Source organism: Bos javanicus, chromosome 18 (genome assembly GCF_032452875.1).
Source record: "Bos javanicus breed banteng chromosome 18, ARS-OSU_banteng_1.0, whole genome shotgun sequence".
Taxonomy (NCBI): Eukaryota; Metazoa; Chordata; class Mammalia; order Artiodactyla; family Bovidae; genus Bos; species Bos javanicus.
Window position 1 is genome coordinate 62,400,230 of NC_083885.1, and position 25,006 is coordinate 62,425,235.

The window sequence follows — 25,006 nt, forward strand, 5'->3', positions numbered from 1 at the left end:
GGGTGGTGTCATCTGCATATCTGAGATTCTTGATATTTCTCCCGGCAATCTTGATTCCAGCTGTGCTTCATCCAGCCCAGCATTTCTCATGATGTACTCTGCATATAAGTTAAATAAGCAGGGTGACAATATACAGCCTTGACATACTCCTTTTCCTATTTGGAACCAGTCTGTTGTTCCATGTCCAGTTCTAACTGTTGCTTCCTGACCTGCATACAGGTTTCTCAAGAGGCAGGTCAGGTGGTCTGGTACTCCCATCTCTTTCAGAATTTTCCAGTTTATTGTGATCCACACAGTCAAAGGCTTTGGCATAGTCAATAAAGCAGAAATAGATGTTTTTCTGGAACTCTCTTGCTTTTTCGTTTGGCTTTTATTCCAAAAGTGATGGGAAATTCTCTCTCAACCCCTTTCTCGCAACCCCACTTCCAAGCACCGTCTAAACATTAGGACACCACCCGAAGAGGCAGGTGCTGTGAGAGGGAAAACTGAGGCTCCAAGAGAACAGACGAAAGAGCGCGGAGAGGGAGGGACTTCTTGGCTTGTCGCGCCTTTATAGCCCTTTCCTGGAAAGTGCGTGGGTCTAAATTTCTGTCTCTGGCTAGAAGGGCCAGGTTCGGACCCAAGGTCTGCCCCTGCGCCGCGCACCCCCCGCCCTTCGCCCTTCGAACTTGACAGTCAGTCTGATCACGACCCGCTAACCTTTCCGGCTGCAGTCCAGAGTTCTCTGTACCCCGCGCACCGCTCCGCCTTTAGACACGCCACGCGTGCCTTTTGCGACTCCCCATTGGCCTGACGCTCTGCCTTTCTCCAGGGCGAGCCAATCACGCTCTCAAGACGGACAGCCTGGCCCACGGCCCCCGAGGAGGGGTGGGAAGAAGCGGCGTTCTCGGATTGGCTGCCAGCGGAGCGGAGCAGAGCTAGGCGAGTGCCTATTGGGCGGATCGGCTCTGGAGGCGGGACGTGGAGGGCGCGGGGTGGGGCTCCGTGTCCAGAAGGTGAGAAACGTTGACCCGGCCTGCGGACCCTACTGGAGGAGCCGAGCTGCGCGAGTCCGGCGGCAGCGGGTGAGTGACTGCAAGCCTCACCTGCGGAGGGCAGGCTCGGCTTCCTCTGGCGCCTTCCGGGTAAGGCCCCGCCGGCGCTGCGGGAGGACCGACCTCCCCGCCCGCCGCTGGGGAGACCGAGGCTCCGCGGGGCCATCCGGGGCCGAGGGGACGCGGCCGGGGCAGGACTCCTGCCCACGCCCGACACTAGTGGCTGGCCAGGGCCGATTCCACTCCCCGCGTCGAGTGCCCGCATCATCCCTGCGCGGAGGGTGTTTCCCCAAGAAGGAAACCGGCTCAGACGGAGCGTGAAACTTGAGGGTCACACAGCCAGCGAGGCTGGGTGCGGACGCACGCCGCCCGGGCCACCTGGGGGATCTCAACAGACCGATTGGCTCCGCAGGTGGCCGCCCATCGCGGGCCGCTCCTCTGCCCGACCTCGGGCTTCCTCTGCCCCAGCTGCGTTCTGGATCCTCATCACTCCCCTAGAGCACCCCCAAACTCTGTCTCCAGCCCAGGCCCCGCCCCCACGTGTTTCATCTCCTCTGCCTCAATCAGGTGGGCTCTCCAGGGAATTAGCCCACCCTCTGACGACTGGAAACCAGGCCCGCCTGCCCCCTCCTCTCCGTCCCGGCTGCCTGGACTGGACCCTGCCCTCCCGGCCTCCACCTCCAGTCCAGCCCCACAGGCTGCCAGCGAGGCCTCCCTGTTTTCTATTTTCAAAACTTTCTTGTGGAAGTTTATTACACGTGTAGGGAAAAGTACAAATCACAGATACACAGCTCACCTAACTTCACCAAGAGTATGCGAACAGCATACAAACGCAGAAACCAAACACCCCCGACGCGAAGTCCCAGCCCCTCCTTCATCACTACTGCCCAAGGACAACCATTATCATGACTTTAATGCCACCGATGGGTCTGGCTGGGTTCTTGCCTTATGTAAACGTTTTACTGTATTGTATTCAGTATATTGTATTTACCTGACTGGAGAACCTGTTTACACACTGTCAAAAATTCAAGAGCAACAGAGTCATACATACAGTGGTCAAACATCCTTCACACTCTGCCCCTCAGAGACCTGTCCCTGCAGAAAAAGCCTGTTCTTACTTGCTCGCCAGAGAGCAAATACGGACTGCAGCAGTATGCAGGCTTTTTTTTTTTTTTTTCCTTCTTGCATTTTGGCACAAATGGGAGCACTGTTGACACACTATGTTTGTCCCATCTGTGCCCCGTCACCCCCCTCCTTAACATCTCTCAGACATTTCTCCACATGGTTACTTAAAGATCTTGCTTGTGATTACCAGTGCCCTAACCGTGGATGTTTAGATTTATTTCTGTTCTTTGGCTCAGGGAGGGGGTCTCATAGTGAATAACCTTGTCCCATAATGAATAACTTGTGTCATTTCACAGGCATGTCTGCAGGCATGCACTTAGGCTAAACACTTGGCATGAGTTCCCTGGGTCACAGGGTTTGTGACTGTAATTTTGAGAACTGTGGGCACATGGTTCTCCCTAGGGGGTGCTTGCTGCAGTTTACACTCCTACCAGCCCTGCAGGCGCACCCGTCACAGGCTTTCGGACATTCCAGCACCCCACCCGCTCCTGACCCTGTCCCTCCAGTCTCTTGGAGAGTTACCAGTACCACCCAGAACCGGAGTGAGGTGAGCCCTCCAGGTGGAGGCAGCTGCCTGGGCAAAGGCCCTGAAGGGGGATGTGGCAGTCCAGCGCCTTGTGGGAGGAGGGTACCTCTTAGTCTTGAAGACAGAGAAAAGCCATGAGGCCTGGGAGAGAGCTAAGATGGGGTAACAGGGTCACCTGTGTGTTTTCAAAAAGATTGCTTTCTCTCTCTTCACTTTCTTTGGGAGAACTCTGCCAAGACAGAGTAGCTTCCCCAGAAATCCTCACCCTGGCCACAGCTGTAACTACACAATGAAGTAATGCAGTGTGGTTTCATTTTGAGGGAGTTTCCCTTCCATTTGTATTTAGAGACAAAATTCCCATAGCATAATATTCACCATTTTAGCCATCCACTAAGTTTTAAACTTTAGATATGCCACATGTAGGAAACATTTTCAGTGGTAGATGTGCTCAGTTTAAAGAATAACCAAAAGCACCTGTGGGACTCCCGACACTGAAACTTGCCCTGAGCAAGGGTCAGCTGGCTTGCCCTCCACTGGGTGCACTGGGTCCGCAGGGCCTTTGTTTCCTAAATAAATTAACAAATAAGTAAGTGACGTGCAGAGGTGGGGGGAGCTGCAGACACAAGCCAGGACTCCTCATTTGTGCAGCAGTTCCAGGAACCAGAGACACAAGTCTCTGGGAACATGGGCTGGGACCATGAGACTCGGGGTGTCCAGGGCCCTGATGGGGAGAGGTGGCAGTCACCCCTCTAGTCCCCGCAGCACCTCCGCCTTCATGGACCCCTCCCCTGGACCTCAGGGTCCTCCCCTTTAAAAGGGCTGCTGCCCAGGTGACTCTACCAGTGCCCCCCTTAATTTTACATTGCTTGCTTGCTTTTTAATGGTGGGAGGGGCTTCCCCTGGAAGCCCAGGGGGTTAAGACTGTGCTTCCAGTGCTGGGGGCATGGGTGCCATTCTTGGTTGGGGAACACTTGCCACACAGAAATTAAACAAAATAAAAATAATTTAAAAAATAAAATTGTGGCAAAGTATACATAACCTAAAACTTACCATCCTGACCATTTTAAAGTATACAATTAAGAGGCATTTTGTATATTCCTAATATTGTGCACCCAGCACTACTATCTGATTCCAAACACTTCCATCTCCCCAGACGGAAACTCCGTGCCCCTCTTCAGTCTCTCCTCCGCCCCACCCCACCCCACCCCACCCCGCCCCAGCCAGCTCCGTCTCTGTGGACGGTCCATGTAAAGGGACTCCTGCGCCACGCTCTGTGACTCAGCAGCATTCACGGCGAGGGGCGTCCGCGCTCCTTTCCTTTTCGTGGCCGAATACTACACGTTGTGGGTACCCCAGCCTTTCTAAGACCCCTAGGCGGCGGGGTTCAGCTAGTGAGTCTCAGGCGTGGGCAAACTGCATTCAGAGAGGCAATCAGACCTGAGGGATCGCGGGGCGCGGTGGGGTGGGGAGGGTGGGGGCGGGGGGCGGGGGGTGGGTGTGCAGCTTTGCCTCAGGACCCCATCCCGACCCCTCAGGGGCTGACCGTGCCCTCCGGGGGACTTCAGAGCCTCAATCTCTCTCCAGGCTGCGGGAGGGTCACAGTGGGAGTCTAGGGGGTGAGTGCGTGGACCCCGGACATGCAGAGAAGCCCCCTCCGAGCCTAACCGCACTCCCTGGGCCCTCTGTCCACTCCAGGACATGGCAGCTGCGAGGCCCGCGTTGGGCCGCGTCCTTCCCGAATCTTCCATGCTCTTCCTGTGCGACATGCAGGAGAAGTTCCGCCACGTCGTGTACTTCCGTCAGATCGTCTCTATGGCTGCGCGCATGCTCAAGGTACAGCCCTGCTCCCTCGGACCCAGGTCCAGACCCCATGCCTCCTCCCTCAGACCAGGAGTCCAGGCCGAAGCCCCTTTTGGGCTCAGACCTGCGCTCCTCCGCCCCCATGCCAGGTGGCCCGGCTGCTGAGTGTGCCGACAGTGCTGACTGAGCAGTACCCACAGGGTCTGGGCCCCACGGTGCCCGAGCTGGGCGCCCAGGGCCTCCAGCCATACTCCAAGACCTGCTTCAGCATGGTGCCTGCGGTGCAGCAGGAGCTGGACGCACGGCCCCAGCTGCGCTCTGTGCTCCTCTGTGGCGTGGAGACACAAGCCTGCATCTTGGTGAGACCCCCACTGACCCTTGGGACCTCCTTTCCACCTGGGACCTCCCCAACCTGAAAACCCAGAACCCTGGACACTGCTTCCTGACCCGTGGCTCCCCTCCTGACCTGGGACCTTCAACTCCACTCAGGATCCCTGGGCTTTTGTCCTGCCAAACATACCGCTATAATCCGCACCCCTCCTGCCCTGATCCGCCCTCAGCCCCACCCTGGCCCCCGTCATTCCTGGCTGGGGTGGTCCTGACCTCTCTCCGCCCCCAGCAAACGGCCCTGGACCTCCTGGATCGCGGGCTGCAGGTCCACGTGGTGGTGGACGCCTGTACCTCCCGGAGGTGAGCTCTTCTCAGGGGTGAGGTGCGTGTGGGTTGGGTTTGGGGCACCCAGGGAGAACCCGGGGGTGGATCCTTGCTGAGTTCACCGGCTGTCTGGGCATGGGGTAAGGACCGAGACACCCTCTCTCCCACCCCCTCAGCCAGGTGGACCGGCTGGTGGCGTTGTCGCGGTTGCGCCAGAGCGGTGCCTTCCTCTCCACCAGCGAGGGGCTCATTTTTCAGCTCGTGGGCGACGCCACCCACCCTCAGTTCAAGGAGGTACTGGACCCCCCCACACCCGACCTCCCCCTTCTCCCACACAAACAGCAAATGCCTTTTCAGCGCCCACGGTACAGCGGCAGAATACATCCGGGAACATAGCAGGCTGCCGCCCCCAGGGGAGACTGCGGGTCAACACCGTACAAGCCGGAGGGGAGAAGCCGGCTGGCCCCGAGGGCTGTAGAGAGAGAGAGAGAGAAAGCAGGGGAGGGCCAGGTGTGCCAGGACGGGTTGCTGAGGGTGGTCCAGAGGCCTCCCGGAAGAAGGGGACTTTAGAGCGAGGTGGAGATGGAAGGGAGCCACGGGGACCCTGTCAACAGCTCCACCCGGCCCTTCCCCAGCACCCCTCCTCCTCCTCCTCCTCCAGTCTGTGATACCCAGGTCCAGCCTCCACAGCCACCACCCAAGTGGCCTTCCCAGTACCCAGGTCTGACTGGGTAGCCACGGCTTCGCACCTTGGCCCTTAGGGTAACGGAATATGCCAATGTCCCAGTCCTCTGAGATCTGCCCCTTCTCCTCCTCTTAGATCAGGTCTGTTGAGCATTTACTGAGCACCTACTGTGTGCCAGCCAGTGTGGCAGATCCAGGAACAATCGCAGAAAAAGACAATCTGTATTCAGTTTCACATGGGGGCCAGGAGCTGGGGAGGGAATCTGTGGGGTGTGTGAGAGATGAGATGGGGGCCGGCAGCACGGAGGCCCCTCCTGGGGGTGGCCTTAAAGCGAAGACCTGAAGTGGGGGCGGTGAGCAACCGGTCATCCGAAAAACAGTCTTGGCAGAGTGGACAGCTAGGGCAGAAGCCTGGACGTGGGACTAAGCTTGACTTATTCAAGGAACCACAGAAGGGCACGGTGAACTCAGGGTGCAGGAGGGGCGGGGGGCTGGGAGAAGCCAGAGTGGAGTCTTCCCAAAGATTCTGGTGCAGTTGCACCCGGGATCTGGACACTGTCAGATCTGTGTGTGGCGCTGGGCAGCTAATGGACATGGGGTAGGAAGGAGGGAAACGAGGGTGGAGGCAGCAGAGTTACAGGCCTGGCTCACTTTCATTTTGTAATTTCTGTAGGTTAGCATGAGAGGACTTGCTGGTGGGTGCAGTCCATGAAAAGGCAGCCCAGAGAGGTTGAGCACAGCCGCTCAGGCTGTGCACTGATGGGGGAGGGGGTGGAAGGTCAAATGACCACCAGCATCCAAGAGGCAGTTGCATAAGTGCCTCCAGAGTTGAGGCACAAGGCGTGGGCTGGACCTGAGAGTTGAGGGGAGATTACTTAAGAAGTAGGTGTACACAGGAAGCCCCAGGACAGTCAGTCACCCTCAGTGGTCGAAGCCGGTAAGGTGGGCCCAGGTGACAGATAATCAGGCATTAACCCTGGTAGCTGTGGTGAAAGGGAGACCACCAGCAAAAGTCTTGAGGGGAGGGGGCGGTTAGTTTGGCCAGTTACTGCCCGGGGGTTGGGGGAGGGGCGGGCGGTGCGGCGAGGGAGATGAAAATGATCTGTTGTGGAGACGGAAACCCCTGACTCCTGACTCCCCCTACAGATCCAGAAGCTCGTCAAGGAGCCCAGCCCCGACAGCGGGCTGCTGGGCCTTTTCCAAGACCAGAACCCCCTCTTCCGCTGACCTCGCCACCCTGCGCTGTGCGGAGACACCCTCTTCTCCTGTCCTCGGGACTCTGGCAGGCGCGCTTTCTCCCCCCGTCGCCGGGTCCCGAGAGTGGTGCAGTCCACCGGGAGAACCGCCCCCTCGGGAGGGCGGTAGGTGCCGCCTTCCCATTGGGCCTCACCTCCCGGAAATGCAAATGAAGCTCCCGGAGCTGGGCGAGGGTTGGTCGAGCCGGGCTGGAGGTGGGGCTCGGCCCCGGGCCACTCCAAGGGGCGGCGAGGGGGAGGGCGTCACAGTCTGTGTGGGACCAGCTCACGGAGAATAAACACTGATGTGACTGTGGGCCGAACCATTCTTGGGCTGGGGGGTGTCCCGGGGGCGACCAGGGCCCGCGGGCGGCAGGGGAAGAGGGGTCCCCCGCAGGTGGGGAGGGGGTGGTGCCTCCGCTCAACTCCGAGCCGGCGGCGCGAGGCAAAGGCGAGGGCGGCCACTCACATCTGCACCGCAGCCGGCGCGCATCTGCCCGCAAAGGGACTGCCGGCCCGGGTCCCCGACACGCTGCCGGCCGCCCCCCAGGCAGCGCGCGCGCACACGCCCAACCGGGTTGGCTCGCAGACACGCGCTCGCTCTGCCTCCTCCGGCCGGCCCCCCACGTCGCCGCCACCCCCCCGACTCCCCCAGGGTCCCGCATCCGGAAAGTGAGGTGAGCGCGGCCGCACCCCGGTGCGGAGGGGGAAACTGAGGCAGGAGGGACTTGGGGACGCGGAGGAAGAGACAGGCATGCGGTTGAATGGATGGACGGATGGATGGGAAGGACAGATAGCTTCATCTGAGTGGTCCCTGTTCCCCTAAGACAGGAGCCCGAGGATCCGCATGGGGGCTCCTAGAATTCTACAGCCCCCTTGGAAATCTGGGAGTCGGGACTCAACGAGACCCCCAGTCAGGGCCGCTCAGCCCTTTTAGATTGTCAGGCTCCCCCACCCCCATCCCGTAACCTTTGGGGGCCCAAGAAGGCAATCCGAGTCCCCCAGGGACCCAAGCGTCAGAGCTCTCAGCCAGACCGCCCCCACTGGGGAATCAGAGCACCCCCCCTCCCCGTTCCTGGATCCCAGACCTCGCTCAGAAGGCCCGGTCACCGGACCCCGCGTCAGAGCGCCCAGGGGCCTCTCTCTACAGGGACCTACGAGTCCCTGCTTCCCCCTCCTCCAGGAACCCCTGGGACCGGGAGCCAGCACCCCCGGCCCCCGCCTTCCGGATCCAGGTGTCCCCCCTCCTCACCCCCCAGCCTGAAGCCTCGCGTCTCGGAGGCCGCGCTCGCGTCGCCATGGCAACAGGAGTCTATTTTGCGCTGGGAACACACAGCTCCCGTCGCAGCGCCCCCCCACCCCGCCCCTCTAACCTGAGCCTGAGTGAGAGTGAGGGGCCCGGGGAGGGAGATGGGTGGTCCGGCGTCGGAGGGGGCACAGAGACACTCACAGGGTCAGAGATCTGTAGACAGCAAACCTGGGAAAGACACACACAGAGATGCAGACACGCAGTCAGAGGTAGCGAGAGACGGGGATGTGCAGAGAAGAGACGGGGCAGAGGGGAGGAAGAAATGCTGGCACGCGGAGGAGACGTAGGGCAGAGACGGCAGGATGCAGAGATGCGCTGAGACACGTGGAGAGAGACGGGCTAAGAGAGCCCGTGACCCCGGGCACCTCCCTGCAGAGATGAGACTGGCCGGCGGGCCGAGGGAGGGGCAGTGGGCGCGAGATCCGGGAGGAGGTCAGGACAGGGAGACGCAGAGACTCCCAGAGACAGAGAGCGGACGGGAAGGCCTAGGCACCCGGCGGGCCGCGAGGGGTGCGTGGGGACCTGCCGCGTCTCTTCCTCAAACCCCGCCCCCGGGCGGTGAGCTGGAGGCGGGGCCGGGTGCCTCCACCCCGCCGCCCCCGCCGGGAGCTGGGATCCCCGCCCACTACCCGGACCCCTGCTGCCGGGTCTGCCTCCTCTTGAACCCGGATCGCCCCTCCTACTGCCTTCTCGCCACATCCCTACCCCAAACCCACCCTCAACTCCAGACATTCCCAGGAGGCCCGCCCGCCCTTTGCCTTCGGACCCCCGCACCCTCAGCGCCCACCTGCCCACCCCTCTCCAACGCCCTGCAGCCCGAGATCAGGCTTCTGACTTTCTCTGGGTCTCCTCCCCCTGCGGGTCTCTGTCCTCCTTCTCAGGCTGTCTTTCCTTCTCTCTCGCTCTCCTTTGATTCCCAGTTATCTGGGTTTTTTTTTCCCCGTTACTGCTCGCCCTCCCAGGTCTCAGCCCTCTTCTCTTGAATATCTTCAGTTTCTTTGAAAGGAGGAGAATATCCCTTCTCTTCATCTCTGTTCTTCTCTCCCTGGGTCTCTGACCCTCTCCCTGTGTTTCTCTCTTTGGGTCTCTGTGTCTCTCTCTGGGTCTCCGTCTCCCTCTCTGGATGTCTCTCTCTCTCTCGGTCTCCGTCTCTCTCTCTGGGTCTCTGTGCCTCTCCCCGAGGCTCTTCCCTGAGTTTCTATGTTTCTCTCTCTCTGGTTCTCCGTCCCTCTCTGTGGTTCTCAGTCCCTCTCTCTGGGTCTCCATCTCCCTCTCCCTGGGTGTCTGTCCCTCTCCCTGAGGCTCCGTTTCTCTCCCTGAGTCTCTATGTCTCCCTCTCCCTGGGTCATTACCTCTCCCTCTCTCTAACCCTCTGCCCTCAACCTGAGACTCTCTCCCCGGCCTCCGGCATCCTGTTCTCACTCTGCTCCCAGGCATCTCACGAGACAGTCCTTGCCCCGCCCCCCCAGCCCAGCTGACAGGGTCAGAAGAGGGGTGGGGGGTGAGGTGTGTGGCGCAGTGCTGGCAGGGCAGCAGGGGGAAGACGGGGTTCTCCAGGAGCGCAGGGACCCCATCTCACACTGGCTCCCCGAGCTCTGTGCCCACATCTGTTATCTCTCAGGTCCTGGACTAGGATCCTGGGTTCTGGCCCTGAGCTGCTGGCTGTGCCCCGGGCGGTGAGGGAGAAGACGGCTTGGGGGAGGAGGATCGTGCCTTCCTGCGTGTGTGTGTGTCGGGGAGGGGGTGCTGTCTGGGCGTGTCTGAAGGAGGGTCATATGCCTGCTTCCAGACGCTCCGCCGCGGGGTTTGCACTAGTGTGTGTACCCATGAGGCTGCCCGTCTGGCTGGGATACAAGCATCCACAGTCTACAGGCGGTGGGCAGCGTGTCCAGGTGCAGCTGGCTGGGGCAGGTCTCTGGCCGCGTTCTGGAGCTGTGTGTGGTCCCAGGGTGTCATGGTGTCTGAGATTGTGTCTGACTGTTGGGTGCTGTGGGCGGGAATGCCCAGAGACGCAGGGCTGTGTGTCCACAGGGAGCTGTACTGCACGTGTGTTGGGAGGAGGCTTGGGTGTGCTACCAGGACGATCCTGGGTGTCCTTGTGTGCTGTGTCCGGGCCACCACGTGGGTGTCCTGTGTTCCATGTTGCCACGCACACAAGCTCTGTTGTGCATCTGTGCAGAGTTCTGTGAGGCCGAGGAAGGCTGGTCCTCTGTATCCGTGCATCTGGCCCAGTGTCAGCAGGGATAGGTGCTGCAGGGCAAGAGGTGGGACACAGGGGTGGGAGGCTCTGGCCCCCCGCTGACAGAGGGGCTGTGTGTGTGTGTGTGTGTGTGTGTGTCTCTGTGTGTGTGTGTGTGTTGCTGGACCTGAGCGGGTGTATGCCCCCACTCCTCCTACCCAACTCCCCGGAGCTGTCAATGACCAGGAGTTGGAATTTCCCTGGGAATGCACCTGTGTGTGAAGTTGGAGGGGACCACGGCACTCTGTCAGCAGAGGGAGAAATTCTGTGATGGAGCCCTGCCAGAGGCTTGGCACAGCATAGGGACTGAGCCTGCACACTACTAGCCCATGTGGGGCAGATGAGACCAAGGCCCCCCTTGGCCCTGTGCAGCTCCCCAGCATCTGTGATTTAGCCGGCAGATGGCACCCTTGTGTGTGTTTGGAAGGAGTGCCCCTTCCCACAGATGGATGACACCCCCCCAGTGTGCTTTGGGAAGGAGAGCCAGTCTCTCTGCCAGACCCTCTTGTGCAGTGCACAACCTGCCCAACCATACGTGGCCGCCCTGGTATGAATGAAGGAGTCCACATCGCCACGTGCATGTGTCGCTCTCAGAAGGGGTATCTCTGGGAGCATGAAGGCCTGCGTTTCTCTGTGTGGGACAGAGGCATCCATGTTCTATGGGCGGTGGTGCCCTGAGTTCAAAATCTAGCTGTGACACCATTTGATGTATGTTGGTTGTTTTTCTGTTTCTTAACTGTAGTAAAATATGTGTAACACAAAATTTAACCATTTTAAGTGTACAAGTCAATAGTATTTAATGATGGTGTGTGACTACCATCACTGCCTAGTTCCAGAACATTTTCATTACCCCCAAAGAAGGCCCTGCCCCCACTGAGCAGTCAGCTCCTCTTCCCACCTGCGCTCAGCCCCAGGCAACCACTTATCAGCTTCTGTCCGCATGGATGTGACTATTGTGGACATTTCATATCAATGTAATCATCGATATGTGACTTTTTGTGTCTGGCTTTTCTCTCTTAACATCCTCAAGGTTCCTTAAGATGTAGAATCTATTGGTGCTCTGTCCCTTTTCATGGCTGAGTATTATTCCACTGAATGGCTAGACTGCATTTTGTTTACCCATTCATCAACTGATGGGCACTTGGGTGGTCTTCCCTCTGGGGCTGTCGTAAACATTTATGTATTCAACTCTTTGGGGCAGATACCTAGGAGTAGAACTCCTGGGTCATGTGGTAACTCTAATTTATTTATTTATTTATTTTTTGGCCACATCCTGCTGCATGCGGGATCTTAGTTCCCAACCAGGGACAGAACCTGTGACTCCTGTATTGGGAGCACAGTCTCAACCATTGGCCCACCAGTGAAGTCCCTATATGTTTAACTCTTGAGGAACTGCCAAAGTGCTTTCCAGAGTGTGGGCCAAGGCACTTCTTAGAGGACTGTGACACACCAAGTGGGGGCGTCCAGAAGGCAGCGGGGAGTGCAGGACAGGCGCCAGAGCAGAGCTAAAAGGGAAGGTTGAGGCCCCATGGAAACGTGGGTGGCACCTCAGCCTCCCACAGCCCTCTCCGCATCCCAGCCCCCAGCAGCCTTTGATAATGCTGTGGTCCCAAGATACACGTGCACTCAAAGGGGAGGAATAAAGGGTAAAAATAACAGCGAACAGACATCTATTAAACTAGTCCCACCCACCCACCCTCACTCCCACCTCCTCCCGCTGCTTTTATTTCTTCATGGCCTCCTTCATAATTTCTTAGTGTTTCTTCATAATAGTTTTCAGCGTGCATCCCATTGATACGTGTCTGTGTACTAGCTTTGTCTTCGTGCCAGAATGCGAGCCCCATAAAGACAGAGGCGGAACCCTGCGGTTCACCCACTGCACCCCCAGCCTCAGTAAACACTGCTGCAGGAACCCGCCTGCCGGGCTGCTGCCGCAGACACAGAGAAGCCGACCTGTCCGTCTGTCTGGCCTCTCTCACCCTGTCCCCTCCAGGGAGTACAGTGCCTGCACTAGGCCAGGTGCTGCTCGGAGCCCTCTGAGTGCGCGCTAAGTTGCGTCTGACTCTGCGACCCCATGGACTGCAGCCCACCAGGCTCCTCTATCCATGGAATTCTCCAGGCAAGAATACTGGAGTGGGTTCGTCCTTCCAACCACTCAGTGATAGCCACCCTTACCCCCAGTTTATAGATGGGGAAACAGGCACATGAGGACTTAGGTGTGTCCAATGCCAGGCACCTGGCACATGGTGGGGCTGGGAGATGAACCATTGCCACTCTGACTTGCCAGCTGTGCAAGGAGACACTTCAGAGCTGAAATTGTAAGATTGTGTGTGTGTGTGCGTGTGTGTGTGTGTGTGTGAAGGGTAAGGGTGGGGAGTGGGGCAGAGAGAGAAGGGAGACAGAGGCTCAAGACCCCTCGACTATCAGACCTAAATAAAGGAAAAAAATAAGCTTTGGGGGAACTGAGGACCACAGGGGTGTAGGCCAGCAGTTCTAACTGAGGGCAAATGTGCCCCTAAGGGGACACTGGGCAATGCCTGGAGGCATCCTATGTTGTCACAATGCGGTGGGGGGTGTGAACGCTCCTGCACCCAGCAGCTGCTGCTAAACACGCCAGGGTGCAGGGAGGGGCCCTCAACAAAGTGCACTCCGCCCCCTGCCAGTAGTGTAGGGCACTCCCTCCCTGCCCCGCCTCCTGGTCTACGAACTCAGATTCTCAACTCCGATCTCTCTTTCCTCCCGTCTACTCTCCTCTCTCTCCTCCCCGTCTCCCCACCCCCGTCCCCCGCGCCCCCTTATTGCCACCCTTGGTCCCGCTGACCCTGCCCGCCTCCGCCCTGGCTCCCTGGCTCCCCTCGGCCTCTCCCTCTGCCCTCTCCCTCACCTGCCTCCTTGGTTTCTTCTCCCTTCATCCCATCTCTCCTCTGGTTTTTATCCGTCCCTCTCATTTCTTCACACCCCTGTCCACTTTCCCTCTCTTGCCTTCCCATTCATCACTCTCTGACCCTTTCTCTGCCCGTGATCGTTGCTGTTCCCCCTCTGCGGCATCGGCACATTCTTCTGTGGCTCCCGTATCACCGACCACTGCCCCTGGCCAACCCCGGGCCCATGCATGTGCCCCGCTTTTCCGCCTCCTGGCTCCTGCCTGCCCGCTCCCCGTGCTTCTGTCTTCCCTTGGGCTGCCTTCCTCATCCTTTCCTGCCACCATCTCCACATTTCTGCACCTCTGGCGCCTTTCTTCCGTGCACCGTTCCAGCCTCGGTTCGCCCCCCAGCCTGGCTGCCCCGGCCGAGCTCCTGCGCGCCCCATGCCGGCCCTCCTGCTCCTCGGGACCCTCCTGTTCCTGGCCTCGACTACCGGCCAGGCTGGTGCGCGTCCGTCCAACGCCACGAGCGCCGAGCCCCCGGGTCCGCTGCCCGCTCTGCTGGCGCACCTGCGGCGCCTGACCGGGGCGCTGACGGGCGGCGGGGGAGCAGCGGGCCCGGGGGCCAACGGCACCAGAGCCAGCACCCAGAGCTCGGCGGGCGCGGCCGCACGTGCGCCCCCTCCGGCCGAGCTGTGCCACGGCTACTACGACGTCATGGGCCAGTACGACGCCACCTTCAACTGCAGCACCGGCTCCTACCGCTTCTGCTGCGGCACCTGCCACTACCGCTTCTGCTGCGAACACCGGCACATGCGCCTGGCGCAGGCCTCCTGCTCCAACTACGACACGCCGCGCTGGGCCACCACGCCGCCGCCGCTGGCCGGGGGCGCCGGGGGCGCCGGGGGTGCGGGCGGGGGTCCTGGGCCCGGCCAGGCCGGCTGGCTGGAAGGGGGCCGGGCGGGGGGTGCTGGGGGGCGTGGGGGCGAGGGCCCAGGGGGCAGCACGGCCTACGTGGTGTGTGGGGTCATCAGCTTCGCCCTGGCCGTGGGCGTCGGCGCCAAAGTGGCCTTCAGCAAGGCGTCCCGTGCGCCCAGGGCGCACCGGGAGATCAACGTGCCCAGGTGTGTGTACTCTGGGGCCGGGGGGCGGAGAGGGGGTGCTGGGGGCTGGACTTGGGCGACGGGGGCGGGGCCAGCATGGAGTGAGGTGGGTGGGCCCGCATGGCCAGAGGCTGAGGCAGCCTCCCGAAGCTCAGAAGCCGATGCCTTGAGGAGATGGGCTGGGCCTGAGAATACAGGTGACTTAAGTGACAGGCTAGGGAGTGACGAGGTTGGTTCAGGCCTTCATTCAGCAAATATTTCTTGAGCGCTTTCTGTGAGCCAGGAGCTGGGGCACAGCGCTGAACAAGACAAAATCCCTGCACTGACGAGTAAACCTAGCCTCTAATCCCAGGTCAGCCGCCTGTGGGCTGTGTGACCCGGGGAAAGTTGCTTAACCTCTCTGCCTGTTTCCTGTGTCTGTACAGTGGGGCTAATCATTGTTCCCCACCCATTCGGGCAGCAACGAAGATTAACTGGGTTGATTCATGTCCAGTCCTGGCACATGGTAAGCCCTCAATAAATGATGGCTACCCTTATCATTAAGATAGTAAGCAAGCAGTGTTAGTTGCTCAGTCGTGTCCAACTCTTTGGGACCCCGTGGACCATAGCCCACCAGGCTCCTCTGTCCATGGGATTCTCCAGGCAAGAATACTGGAGTGGGTTGCCATTTCCTTCTCCAGGGGATCTTCCCAACCCAGGGATCAAGCCTGGTCTCCTGCATTGCAGGCAGATTCTTTACCATCCGAGCCACCAGGGAAGCCATGCACATGGGCAGTATACTTTCAGATACTAATAACTGCTGTGAAGTAAAGCAGTATGACGAGCTGTGAGTGGGAGGGGAGGTGCTGTTTTACACGAAGGGGTCAGGAAAGACCTCTCTGAGCAGAGACCTGGAGGATAAGAGAGAACCAAACAGGTATCTATGGAAAGGGCACTCCAGGCAGAGGAAGCCGTAAGCACAAAGGCCCTGGGGTGGCGTGTTGGAAGGACTGTGAAGAGACCCACGACACTGGAGTGCAGTGGGTGAGGAGGAGGTGGACAGAAGCAGGCAGAGGTGGGTTCATCCTAAGTGTGGCAGGGGGGCCCCTGGAGTGTCCTGAGCTCCGTGTGCAGCCACCTGAGCCCTGGGCTGTGCATGTGAACTTAGCCTGCAAGGGACAAGGGCAGAAACGGGCAGGCCAGGTGGATCTATGGCTCTGAGAGGCAGGCTGCTGGCCGCAGAGGTGGCGACAAATGGTTGGGATATATTTTGGAGAGCGAATCCAGGGGATTACTAAGGGCCATGGAGGAAAGACAAAGAAGAGTCAAGGGTGAATCTAAGGTTTTATCGCCATGGGGACGGCAGCAAAAGAAACAGGAGTAAGGTCCCAGGTTCGGGGTGGCGCGGGGCCACAGAGAGGACGCTGTGGAAGGGACCACACAAGGGGTAGGGTCCAGATGAATTGGGGAAGTGAGTCGAAGGGACCTTGAGGCAGGCGGAGCTCAGACTGACGCTAACAAGGGGCGTGGCCAAAGGCGAGAAGCCGAACTGAACTAAGACACCCGCAAAGGTGAGAAGGGGAGGGGAAAGAGGCCTGCGCCCTCCCTCTCTCCATCCCTACCAGCAGCCCCCAGGCCACTGACCATCCGTCTGCCCCTTCCAGGGCTCTGGTGGACATTCTGAGACATCAGGCGGGGCCCGGGGCCCGCCCGGACCGGGCACGAAGCAGCTCCCTAACCACAGGGGTCGGAGGCCCGGACAGCATGCCGCCGAGGACGCCCAAGAACCTCTACAACCCCGTGAAGCCGTCCAATCTCGGTGAGCAGAGGCGGGGCTGCGGCTGCCCTCGGCCCCGCCCCATCATGTGGCCCCGCCTCCCACCGCCCTGGACTCTGCCTTCCCCGCACAGTTCGGGCTGAGCCCTGTTTCGGACACTGCTCCGGACGGTGCAGTGAGCCCGCCCCACTCCCTGCCCTTCCGTGGGCACCCTAGGTGGGCACCGCGGGCTCGTCGACGGTTTCTCAAGCCACTGCGCTTGAGAAACTCATGTCAGATCACCCAGCAGCCGGTGACACACAAGGACGCAGGTAGCCACTGAGTTGGAATGTCTGGAGCTAGACGCCTGGTTAGACTCCTAGTTCTACCACTGTGACCTGGGGCGACCGGCTTCAGTTCTCTGGGCCTCAGTTTCCTCATCCATAAAATGAGCATCAGAGGAGGGCTCGCCTCACATCACCACTCTTCTTACGGGGCGTGGCCAGAGCGTCGGCGGAGAGGTCCAGGCGGCTGGGAGAGAGTCAGAGGGCCTGGTCTGGGGAGGCAGAGGAGGCGCCCTCAGAAAGAGATCTGGGGGCAGTGGCCAGGGGACGGAGGAGAGTTTCTTGGGCAGCTCAGCTTGTGAGGCCCCCAGAGCTGAGTCTGGGGAGAGGGTGGGCAGGCACCTCAGGAAGGGCCTCGAGTGCCGGGCCAAGCTGAGTAGCTTTGTGTCCTGAGGGCAATGGGGAGCCAGGGAGGAGTTTAGAGCGGGAGAGGGGCAGAGTCCCGAGTGGGCAGGTCTATGTCTCTGGGACCCGTGTGCAGGGAAAGAAATGAGAGGAGGAAGGCTCCAGAGGAGGCTGGGAGGCGGGTCCAGGCAGTAAAGTACGCGGATTGATCTGAGGTCAGGAACGCAGGAGAGAAGAGGGCTTTGAGTACTAGTGATGAAGAAGAGACATTTGACCTGGATCTGGAGGGATGAGCAGGAAGGAGGTCTTCAGGCAAAGACGGGGAGGAAGGGGTTCAACGCGCAGGAAACAGCGGAACAGAACGTGCAAAGGCCCTGTGGCAGAACTGAGCTGGGCCACTGGGCATCAGAGGGAAGCAGGGCTTGAGGGGAGGGGTGAGAGATGAGACTGAGGGCAGGTCGGAAGGCCTCAGAGGCCGCCCCCAGCTTAGACTGTGTCCCATCGGTGATGGTGAGATAGGCGGAGGGTTTCGCGCAGCAGAGGGGTGTGTGTGTGTGTGTGTGTGTGTGTGTGTGTGTGTGAGGAGCACCGTGGCTGGGCTGGTCTTGGAGCTGGGCGGAAGGCTGGTTTGACGATCCAGAAGGGAGAAGGAAGTCAGGGCAAAGATTGCAGAGCTGGGGACCAGGAAGACGCGAGCAGGGAGCCTTCCACACGGACCAGGACGGGGTGCCAGCTGGGCGCCGGCAACGGCAGTGACGCCCTCCCCTCTTGGTCCCCACAGATAACCTGCACAACTACCTGCACCTCAGCGGCAACAGCCCCAAACACCGCGCTGCCACCCTGGGTACGCAGCCGGGGCGGGCAGGCTCCCTCCCTCCCCACCTGGCGCTAGTCGGAGCCAGGTACCCTGACAGGGCAGGGCTGAGGCCGTGGGAGCCTGTGCTCACGGACCAGCCCGGTAGCCCTGGAGCGGTCCGCGGGAAGCGGCCTGGAGCGCGCCCCTCCTGCCTGGGGTGGGGCACACAGGACGTGCCGGCTGCGCCTCCTGCTCCTTCCCCAGCAAGAAGCCCCCGAGGGGACGTGGGGGGAGTGAGCAGAGGGAGCTTGGGCTGCTGCAGCTTTGAGGGGCTGGAACCCCAGGCTGCTAAAGCTCTAAGGGGGCGGGGGCGGAACCGCGGGGTTCGAGGGAGCAGGGCCTGACTGACCCGGGCCGTGCCCTCTGCCCCAGACTGGCCTGGACTGACCCCGGCCGTGCCCTCTGCCCCAGACTGGAGGGCCATCCCGCCGCCCAGCCCCTCCTTGCGCTACTCCACGCTGTCCTGCTCGCGGTCCTTCCACAACCTCTCGCATCTGCCCCCGTCCTACGAGGCCGCCGTGAAATCGGAGCTCAACCGCTACTCCTCTCTCAAGAGGCTTGGTGAGTCCCGGGAAGGGGGCTGCCTGGGCGGCGGGGCGGGGGCAGGGCCTGGGTTCAGGACCCTGGACAGTGGCCCGAGCGCCTGCTCAAGCCCTCGATTTCCCTTCCCTTTCCGCCCCCGCCCCCTCCCACCGCTTAGGGTTCTTTTTTTTTTCTCCAAGGGCTTCCAGAAAGACTCAAGGTCATTCTGCATCGCAGTTAACTAGTTAGGGTGCTTTTCATAAATGCAAATCCATGGTCCTCTCCACAAGTTCTATTGCATTCATCAGGACTTGTGTTTGCGATTAATAGAAACATAATTTAAAGGGAAAAAAAAGGTAACTATGCTGAAACACAACTTAGAAAAAAAAGGTAACTACGCTGGCTTGATAAGGCAAATTCTGTGTGCCAAAAGCTTCAGGTGTGGCTGAACCCAGGTGCTCAAGAGCTGGCGCCAAGATTCTACATCTCTCAGCTCTGCTGAACAGTGGGCTAGCTTCGTTTTCAGACAGAATCTCCCTCTGTGATGGCAAAGACTGCCCTGACAATCTTCAGGGCAGTTCTTACCAGAAGAGTCTCTCCCAGTGATTGCAGCAAAAATCCCAAGCCCAAACTCCACTGGCCAAGAAAGGGTCATGAGCTTGTCCCAGAACCAGTCACCATGACTCTTGATTGGGCATTCCTGGTCGTGGAGGAGGCGTCACACATTTTAAACTGAGATTCACAGTCAGAAAGGGTTTTTATATTGTGTCTCATGAAACCCACATACACCGGCAATTTTTTAATTACAGCGAAGTTTTGAAACTTGCTCTTGTGGACATTTTCAAACAGGTTCAAGAGCAGAGAAATGATAAAATGAACCCCTAGGGTCCTATCATCCAGCTTTAACATTTTCTTACTCCCTCCTTCCCCCACCCCATCTTTTGGTGGATTATTTCAAAACAAATCCCAGATATTATGTCACTTCAACCATTGATATTTCAATAACACACACAGCTGAAACAAAAATTGTATGAATGGTACTCATCCTTATTCTCTTGATGGGCTTCCCTGGTGGCTCAGACGGTAAAGCATCTGCCTGCAGTGCGGGAGACCTGGGTTCAATCCCTGGGTTGGGAAGATCCCCTGGAGAAGGAAATGGCAACCCACTCCAGTACTCTTGCCTGGAAAATTCCATGGACTGAGGAGCCTGGTGGGCTACAGTCCATGAGGACACGACTGAGCGACTTCACTTTCTTTCACTTTTTTCTTATTGTGGGAAACTTTCTAATAATTTTCTATCCTATTTCATTTTGCAAAATACTGTCTCTACCCCACAACCTTGACTTTACAATCCACGAATGGGTCGAATCGAAAAATACTTTCTACAGGATGAAAGAGAAGGAAGTTTCCTCAAAAAGCAAGAGCTGGGTTCTACGCCCAAAAGAAAGGATATTCCCAAGCGATTTAAAAAACAGTCCCCCTCCTCATCTACGGCCCCAGCACCGCAAGCTGGGCCTGGGAACATGCATTCTTCTAGCTTGACTGTTCCCACTGGTTAAAACCGTGCCCCTGCCCAGGCTAATGCCCAGGAAGTTCCGGTGATGTCTGGAGCTCCCTGGGGGCGGGAGCCCAGTGCGAGGAGAGGCAGAGGGATGGCCCAGGGAGGCGGGCAGCTTCTGGGCCGGCAGGGGGCCCAGCTCTATGGTTTCCCCGCTTCTCCCGCAGCCGAGAAGGACCTGGACGAGGCCTACCTGAAGCGCCGGCACCTGGCAGAGGTGCCCCGTGGGACGCTGCCCCTGCACGCGCTGCGGCGACCCGGCACGGGGGGCGGCTACCGCATGGATGGCTGGGGCGGCCCCGAGGAGCTGGGCCTGGCTCCCGCGCCCCACCCTCGGCGCGTCATGTCCCAGGAGCACCTGCTGGGCGACGGGGGCCGGTCGCGCTACGAGTTCACGCTGCCGCGCGCGCGCCTCGTGTCCCAGGAGCATCTCCTCCTGTCGTCGCCCGAGGCCCTGCGCCAGAGCCGCGAGCACCTCCTGTCGCCGCCGCGCAGCCCCGCGCTGCCCCCCGAGCCCTCCGCGCGAGCCAGCCTGGCCGCCTCCCACTCCAACCTGCTGCTGGGGCCCGGGGGACCCCCCACGCCGCTGCACGGCCTGCCGCCGCCACCCGGCCTGCACGCGCACCACCACCACGCCCTGCACGGCTCGCCGCAGCCCGCCTGGATGTCAGACGCCGGCGGGGGTGGGGGCACGCTGGCCCGCAGGCCGCCCTTCCAGCGCCAGGGCACGCTGGAGCAGCTGCAGTTCATCCCCGGCCATCACCTGCCCCAACACCTCCGCACGGCCAGCAAGAACGAGGTGACTGTCTGAGCGTCCAAGGCTGGGCCGGGGGCTGGGGCGCTGCGGCCTGGGGCCCCCATCCCAGCCTGCACCCCCTGCCACACCCGGCTGGGGGGCCTGTAATCCAGACCTGCGGGGGCCAGGAGGGCTACCTCCAAGGACACGGTTTTGGACGAAATCCTCACGAGAGAAAAAGTTTCCTTCTGCAATGTCATGGCAGATAAGATCCTCCTCCTGTCACAGTCTGAGGCAGGGCCTCCTTCCCATGACGTCATCACAGAGGAAGAGGCCTGTATGTGAGGTCATCAGTAGTAAAAAACGTCTGTGTTCATCACAGGGACAAACCCTGCTTCCCATGAGGTCATCGCAGAGGAACAGGCCCACTACAGACATCGCTGGAGGCCGTGTCTGTGCTCCACGGTGTCATCTCAAAGACCTCCCTCCAGTGACGTAATAAGAGGACCAATGCCTTGTCCCATGACATTGTCCCGAGAGACAAGGAGCCCTCCTGTGACGTCACTGCACAGATAAGTCTCACCCTCTGATGTTGTCTCTGGCACCAAAAGGCCTCTGTGGACCTCACTGTCACCAGGAAAATATTTTCTTCCAAAGAAGATGCCTCTGTCTATGAAGCCGTGCCTGCAGACAAAGCCATCTTCCCAGGATGCGCCACAGGGAAAAGCACCTCACGTCCTTACCAGACACAGGCCTCCTTTCTAGGACATCGCCACGGGGGTTCTGCTTCCTTCCTGTGACGCCATCACCAGAGGAGCTGGCTCGCCCTGTGATGTCATCCCCGCAGACGGGCAGCCCATTAGGGGCCTCTGCAGGGTGAGGCCCCTCTGCACCGCAGCACCAGACTCTGCCTGCACGGAGATTACGTCCCCGTGAGACACGTCCACTGCGATTGCCCAGCATCCACAAGGCGGGCTGCCCAGAGCCCACGACTAAGCTGGGGGCCACCAAGGAAGGGACCGGTCCTGAGATGGCATCTCAGGTGTCATTGCTGGGGCGGCTGCCCTGTGGGGAAGCTTTGGCCAGAGGTGACAGCCTGCCCCTGGGGCCCTGGAGCTGTGACGACACCACTGGAGACACTGCCTGCTCTGGAAGGCCATTCCTTGTGATGGTGTCACCAGAGTTTCTGCCTTGTCCCACCATGACTTAGCTTGGATGCTCTCTCCCCTGACCCTAGGGACAAGCCCTATGCGATTTCCACCAGACCCTCCCCTCAAGTGAGGCTGGGCCATGGGTCCTCCCCCCATGCAGGGATGTCACCTCCTGGTGACTCCTGGAGGACAGCACACACTCCCAGACTGGCTTCTGCTCCCAAGGAGGCCGCTCCACTGCTCCTAGAGTCCTGGGGACTCTTAGGCGGCCCCACATCTCTCTGCCACAACTACAGACATCATCAACTCTGCAGAGTCCTGGCCTCCTGTTGGGGTGGGGGGTGGGGTGTGCCTGCTACTGACATCATCGGCACCACAAGACTTCCACCACTCATGGCCGCATTGCACCTGGGGTCCCGTGGTAACCATGGCTGGTGATGACATCATTTCCCAGGGTTCCCTATGATCTACGGCGTGTTCATCTCCCAGGATCCACCACAGCTAGGGTCTCGTTCTCATCCAAGATTCATCATAACTATAGTGTCACCTTCTAAGGTAGTCTAGAGCCAATGGTGTCACCATCATCCATGATTCTCCACCAACATGGTGTCATCATCTCCCAGGATTCACCACAGCTGATGATGTCATCATCCCCCAGAACCCACCATGACCAGTGATGTCATCACCTTCCAGAATCCAGTATGGCCGATGGTGACATCTTCTACCAGGATCCACTAGGACTGATGATGCCCCAGTCTCCCACAGACCCCCACAATTGTGCTGTCATCATCTCCCAGGATCCACTCCAACCGCAATGTCTTCATGCCCCAGGATCCACCTTAACCATGCTGTCATCACCTCCCAGGAGCCAATTCAGCCATGATGCCACCAGGCCCCAGCATCCCTGAGAGTCGATGGTGTCCCGGGACCCATGACATCCAACATCATCATCTTCCGGGATCCACTTCAACCTTGGTACCATCATCAACTGGGATACACCAAAACTGTGACATCATCATCTCCCAGGATCCCAGACACCCAATTATGTCATTTATCAGGATCCATGTCAACCATGTATCATCACCTTGAAGATCCATCCCCTTGGGAGCCAAGTACTATATAGCCAAGTACAGCTATATTTCAATTCTCTTGTGGGGTCACCTACAGTCGTTCCCTTTAGAGGAACCAGCACAATATGTATTCTTTCCCCCCTCCCTCAAAAAGAGCGTGGGGTGGGGCTCCCTCTGATGACATCATCCTACTCCAGCCCTTCTTGGTGATGTCACTGCCTTGCTCCTGACTCAGGCTGATGCCTGCCTCAACCCGATCCCAGACTTGGCCTTGGCCAGTCCCCCTCACCCCTGGGTGAGGGCACCAGTCCCTCCGGATAACTGCCCTTCACCCAACCATCTGATCGGTGACAGGGTCAACACAGAGACCTCTTAACATCCCCAGAGGGGGGCCTTCCAGTCCTTGGGTGATGTCACTGCCCCAGTCCCATCCCTGGCACCGGAGCGGCACCCAGCGCCGCACGCCATTGGCTTGGGCCAAACTCTCCCTGGAGATGCCCAGGGCGGGGCCAATAGCTGCCAACCTCCCCGGGGCCTTCAGTGGTGTCTGCCGCTGCCTCATCCCGGGAAGGCACATCCCCTACCGGGGGGGCACATCCCCATCCGGGGAGGCCACCGCCCCTACCACCCGCAGGGCAGGGTGTGCTCTGCATCTCCCCGGGATGGCAGAGGAGCACCACTCTCTCCCCTTGCCCCTTCACCCTCTGGGGAGTCCCCAACACCCAATGCACAATTTGCCCCAAATTCTCTTTGTACATAGCCATGTTGGGGGGCGGCCATTCCCCCACTCTTAAAGGGCTACACGCCCCCTCTCCCAGCCCCGAGGGCCAGGTCGGGGGGCCTCTTCTCCCTCTTCTGAGCCGCCCCCCTTCCTCTCCTCTCTCCCCACAAATAACGGCACCTCAGCTCATCCCTTCTTATCGGGAGCCTGGGGCAGGAACTTGGCCCTCAACTCCCACCATGGTCCCCTGGAGGAGGAAACGGCAACCCCCTCCAGTGCTCTTGCCTGGGAAACCCCATGGACAGAGGAGCCTGGAGGGCGATACTCCATGGGGTCTCAAAGAGTCGGACACCCCTGAGCAACTGAGCACACAGCATGGCTCCCACCACACTGAGGACACTGAGGGGCTAGCCCCAGTCTACCAGGGCCCCAGGGCCAGTGTTTCAGCCCCTGCTTGCAGCTGCTCTGCTGGGCTCCCCCAATCCCTCCAAGGGCCTCGACACGCCCAGGGTCCCTAGGGCAGACTGTGACTTCCCCCAAAAGGAGCCGGCTTGAGCACCTGCCCCCCCAGAGCCCCTCCCCTCCACTCACTACCCCCAAGGAGCACTCAGCCTTCTCCAGCCCCCACATCTGCAGGGTTTGGGGCCTCTCATTTTTTATATGCCCCCTCCCCTTCCACTCGCTCTTTCCTGGCCTGGATTCCAGGCATCTCGCCCCCTGCCACCCACCACACATCACTCACTCTACACAGGCTGCCCGACCCTGGGGCCTTGACCTCTTATCTCAAATAAGCCATAGTGGGGAGAGGTCTTGAGGTGGATGAGGAAGTGGGCATGTCCTGCCAGCCCCCCCTGATGCTTCCAGAGCTAAGACCTCGCCATCTGAGTCTCCCCCCTGCCCTGCTGCCTTGTACATCATACAGGCTTGTGTGCGTACGTGCACGCACACACATACACCCATTCCAGTGAGGGGGCAGTGGAGGACAGTATGGAGAGAAGATGATCCATTCTGGACCAGAAGACCTTCTGCAGCTCTGCCTGCTTCCTTACCCCTCCCCACCCTGCTCCGCCACCCAACATTGGACTCGTCCCAGCTCCTTAGTGAGGACAGCCAGCCAAGCTGCACTTGGTATTTTTTTTTTAAATAAACAGATGTTTTCCTGATCCCCGGCCTTAGGTTTACTGTGGGGAAAGGATGGGCAGGTCACTGGGGAGTCTTCTTTGTGGCCGAGGCAGGGTGAGCATCTAAGTGTCTTTGCAGATGGGTGGTCAGGAGTCTGGCAAGGGGCTGCACTGCTAGGTGCTTTTAAATCCTTGATTTCTTCCTATGTGTCCTGACTCAGCATTTAAGCATTTGTTTGCAGATTCTATTTGTTTGCACCTCCTTACATCAAATT

The 25,006-nt window shown here is 59.4% G+C and overlaps 2 protein-coding genes across 11 annotated transcripts; both read left to right on the forward strand.

The window, feature by feature from the left end:
* Positions 1-898: 898 nt before the first annotated feature.
* Positions 899-7,374, forward strand: ISOC2 (isochorismatase domain containing 2). Of its 4 annotated transcripts, none has more exons than XM_061389270.1 (6): positions 899-1,064; positions 4,381-4,518; positions 4,635-4,844; positions 5,105-5,175; positions 5,316-5,433; positions 6,970-7,374. In XM_061389270.1, the coding sequence occupies exons 2-6, from the start codon at positions 4,384-4,386 to the stop codon at positions 7,048-7,050; spliced, it is 615 nt and encodes a 204-aa protein (XP_061245254.1). In that variant the 5' UTR covers positions 899-1,064; positions 4,381-4,383; the 3' UTR covers positions 7,051-7,374. The 4 variants fall into 4 exon arrangements, with proteins under 4 accessions (XP_061245254.1, XP_061245252.1, XP_061245255.1 ...); XM_061389271.1 differs by having other exon boundaries at positions 1,003-1,124; XM_061389268.1 differs by lacking the exon at positions 5,316-5,433 and having other exon boundaries at positions 963-1,064.
* A 12-nt stretch (positions 7,375-7,386) lies between these two features.
* Positions 7,387-24,773, forward strand: SHISA7 (shisa family member 7). Of its 7 annotated transcripts, none has more exons than XM_061389264.1 (7): positions 7,388-7,735; positions 12,600-12,725; positions 13,863-14,593; positions 16,216-16,370; positions 17,778-17,840; positions 18,264-18,413; positions 20,100-20,843. In XM_061389264.1, the coding sequence occupies exons 2-7, from the start codon at positions 12,681-12,683 to the stop codon at positions 20,741-20,743; spliced, it is 1,788 nt and encodes a 595-aa protein (XP_061245248.1). In that variant the 5' UTR covers positions 7,388-7,735; positions 12,600-12,680; the 3' UTR covers positions 20,744-20,843. The 7 variants fall into 7 exon arrangements, with proteins under 7 accessions (XP_061245251.1, XP_061245248.1, XP_061245249.1 ...); XM_061389263.1 differs by having other exon boundaries at positions 7,390-7,735; positions 18,225-18,413; XM_061389267.1 differs by lacking the exon at positions 17,778-17,840 and having other exon boundaries at positions 7,387-7,735.
* Positions 24,774-25,006: the final 233 nt, after the last annotated feature.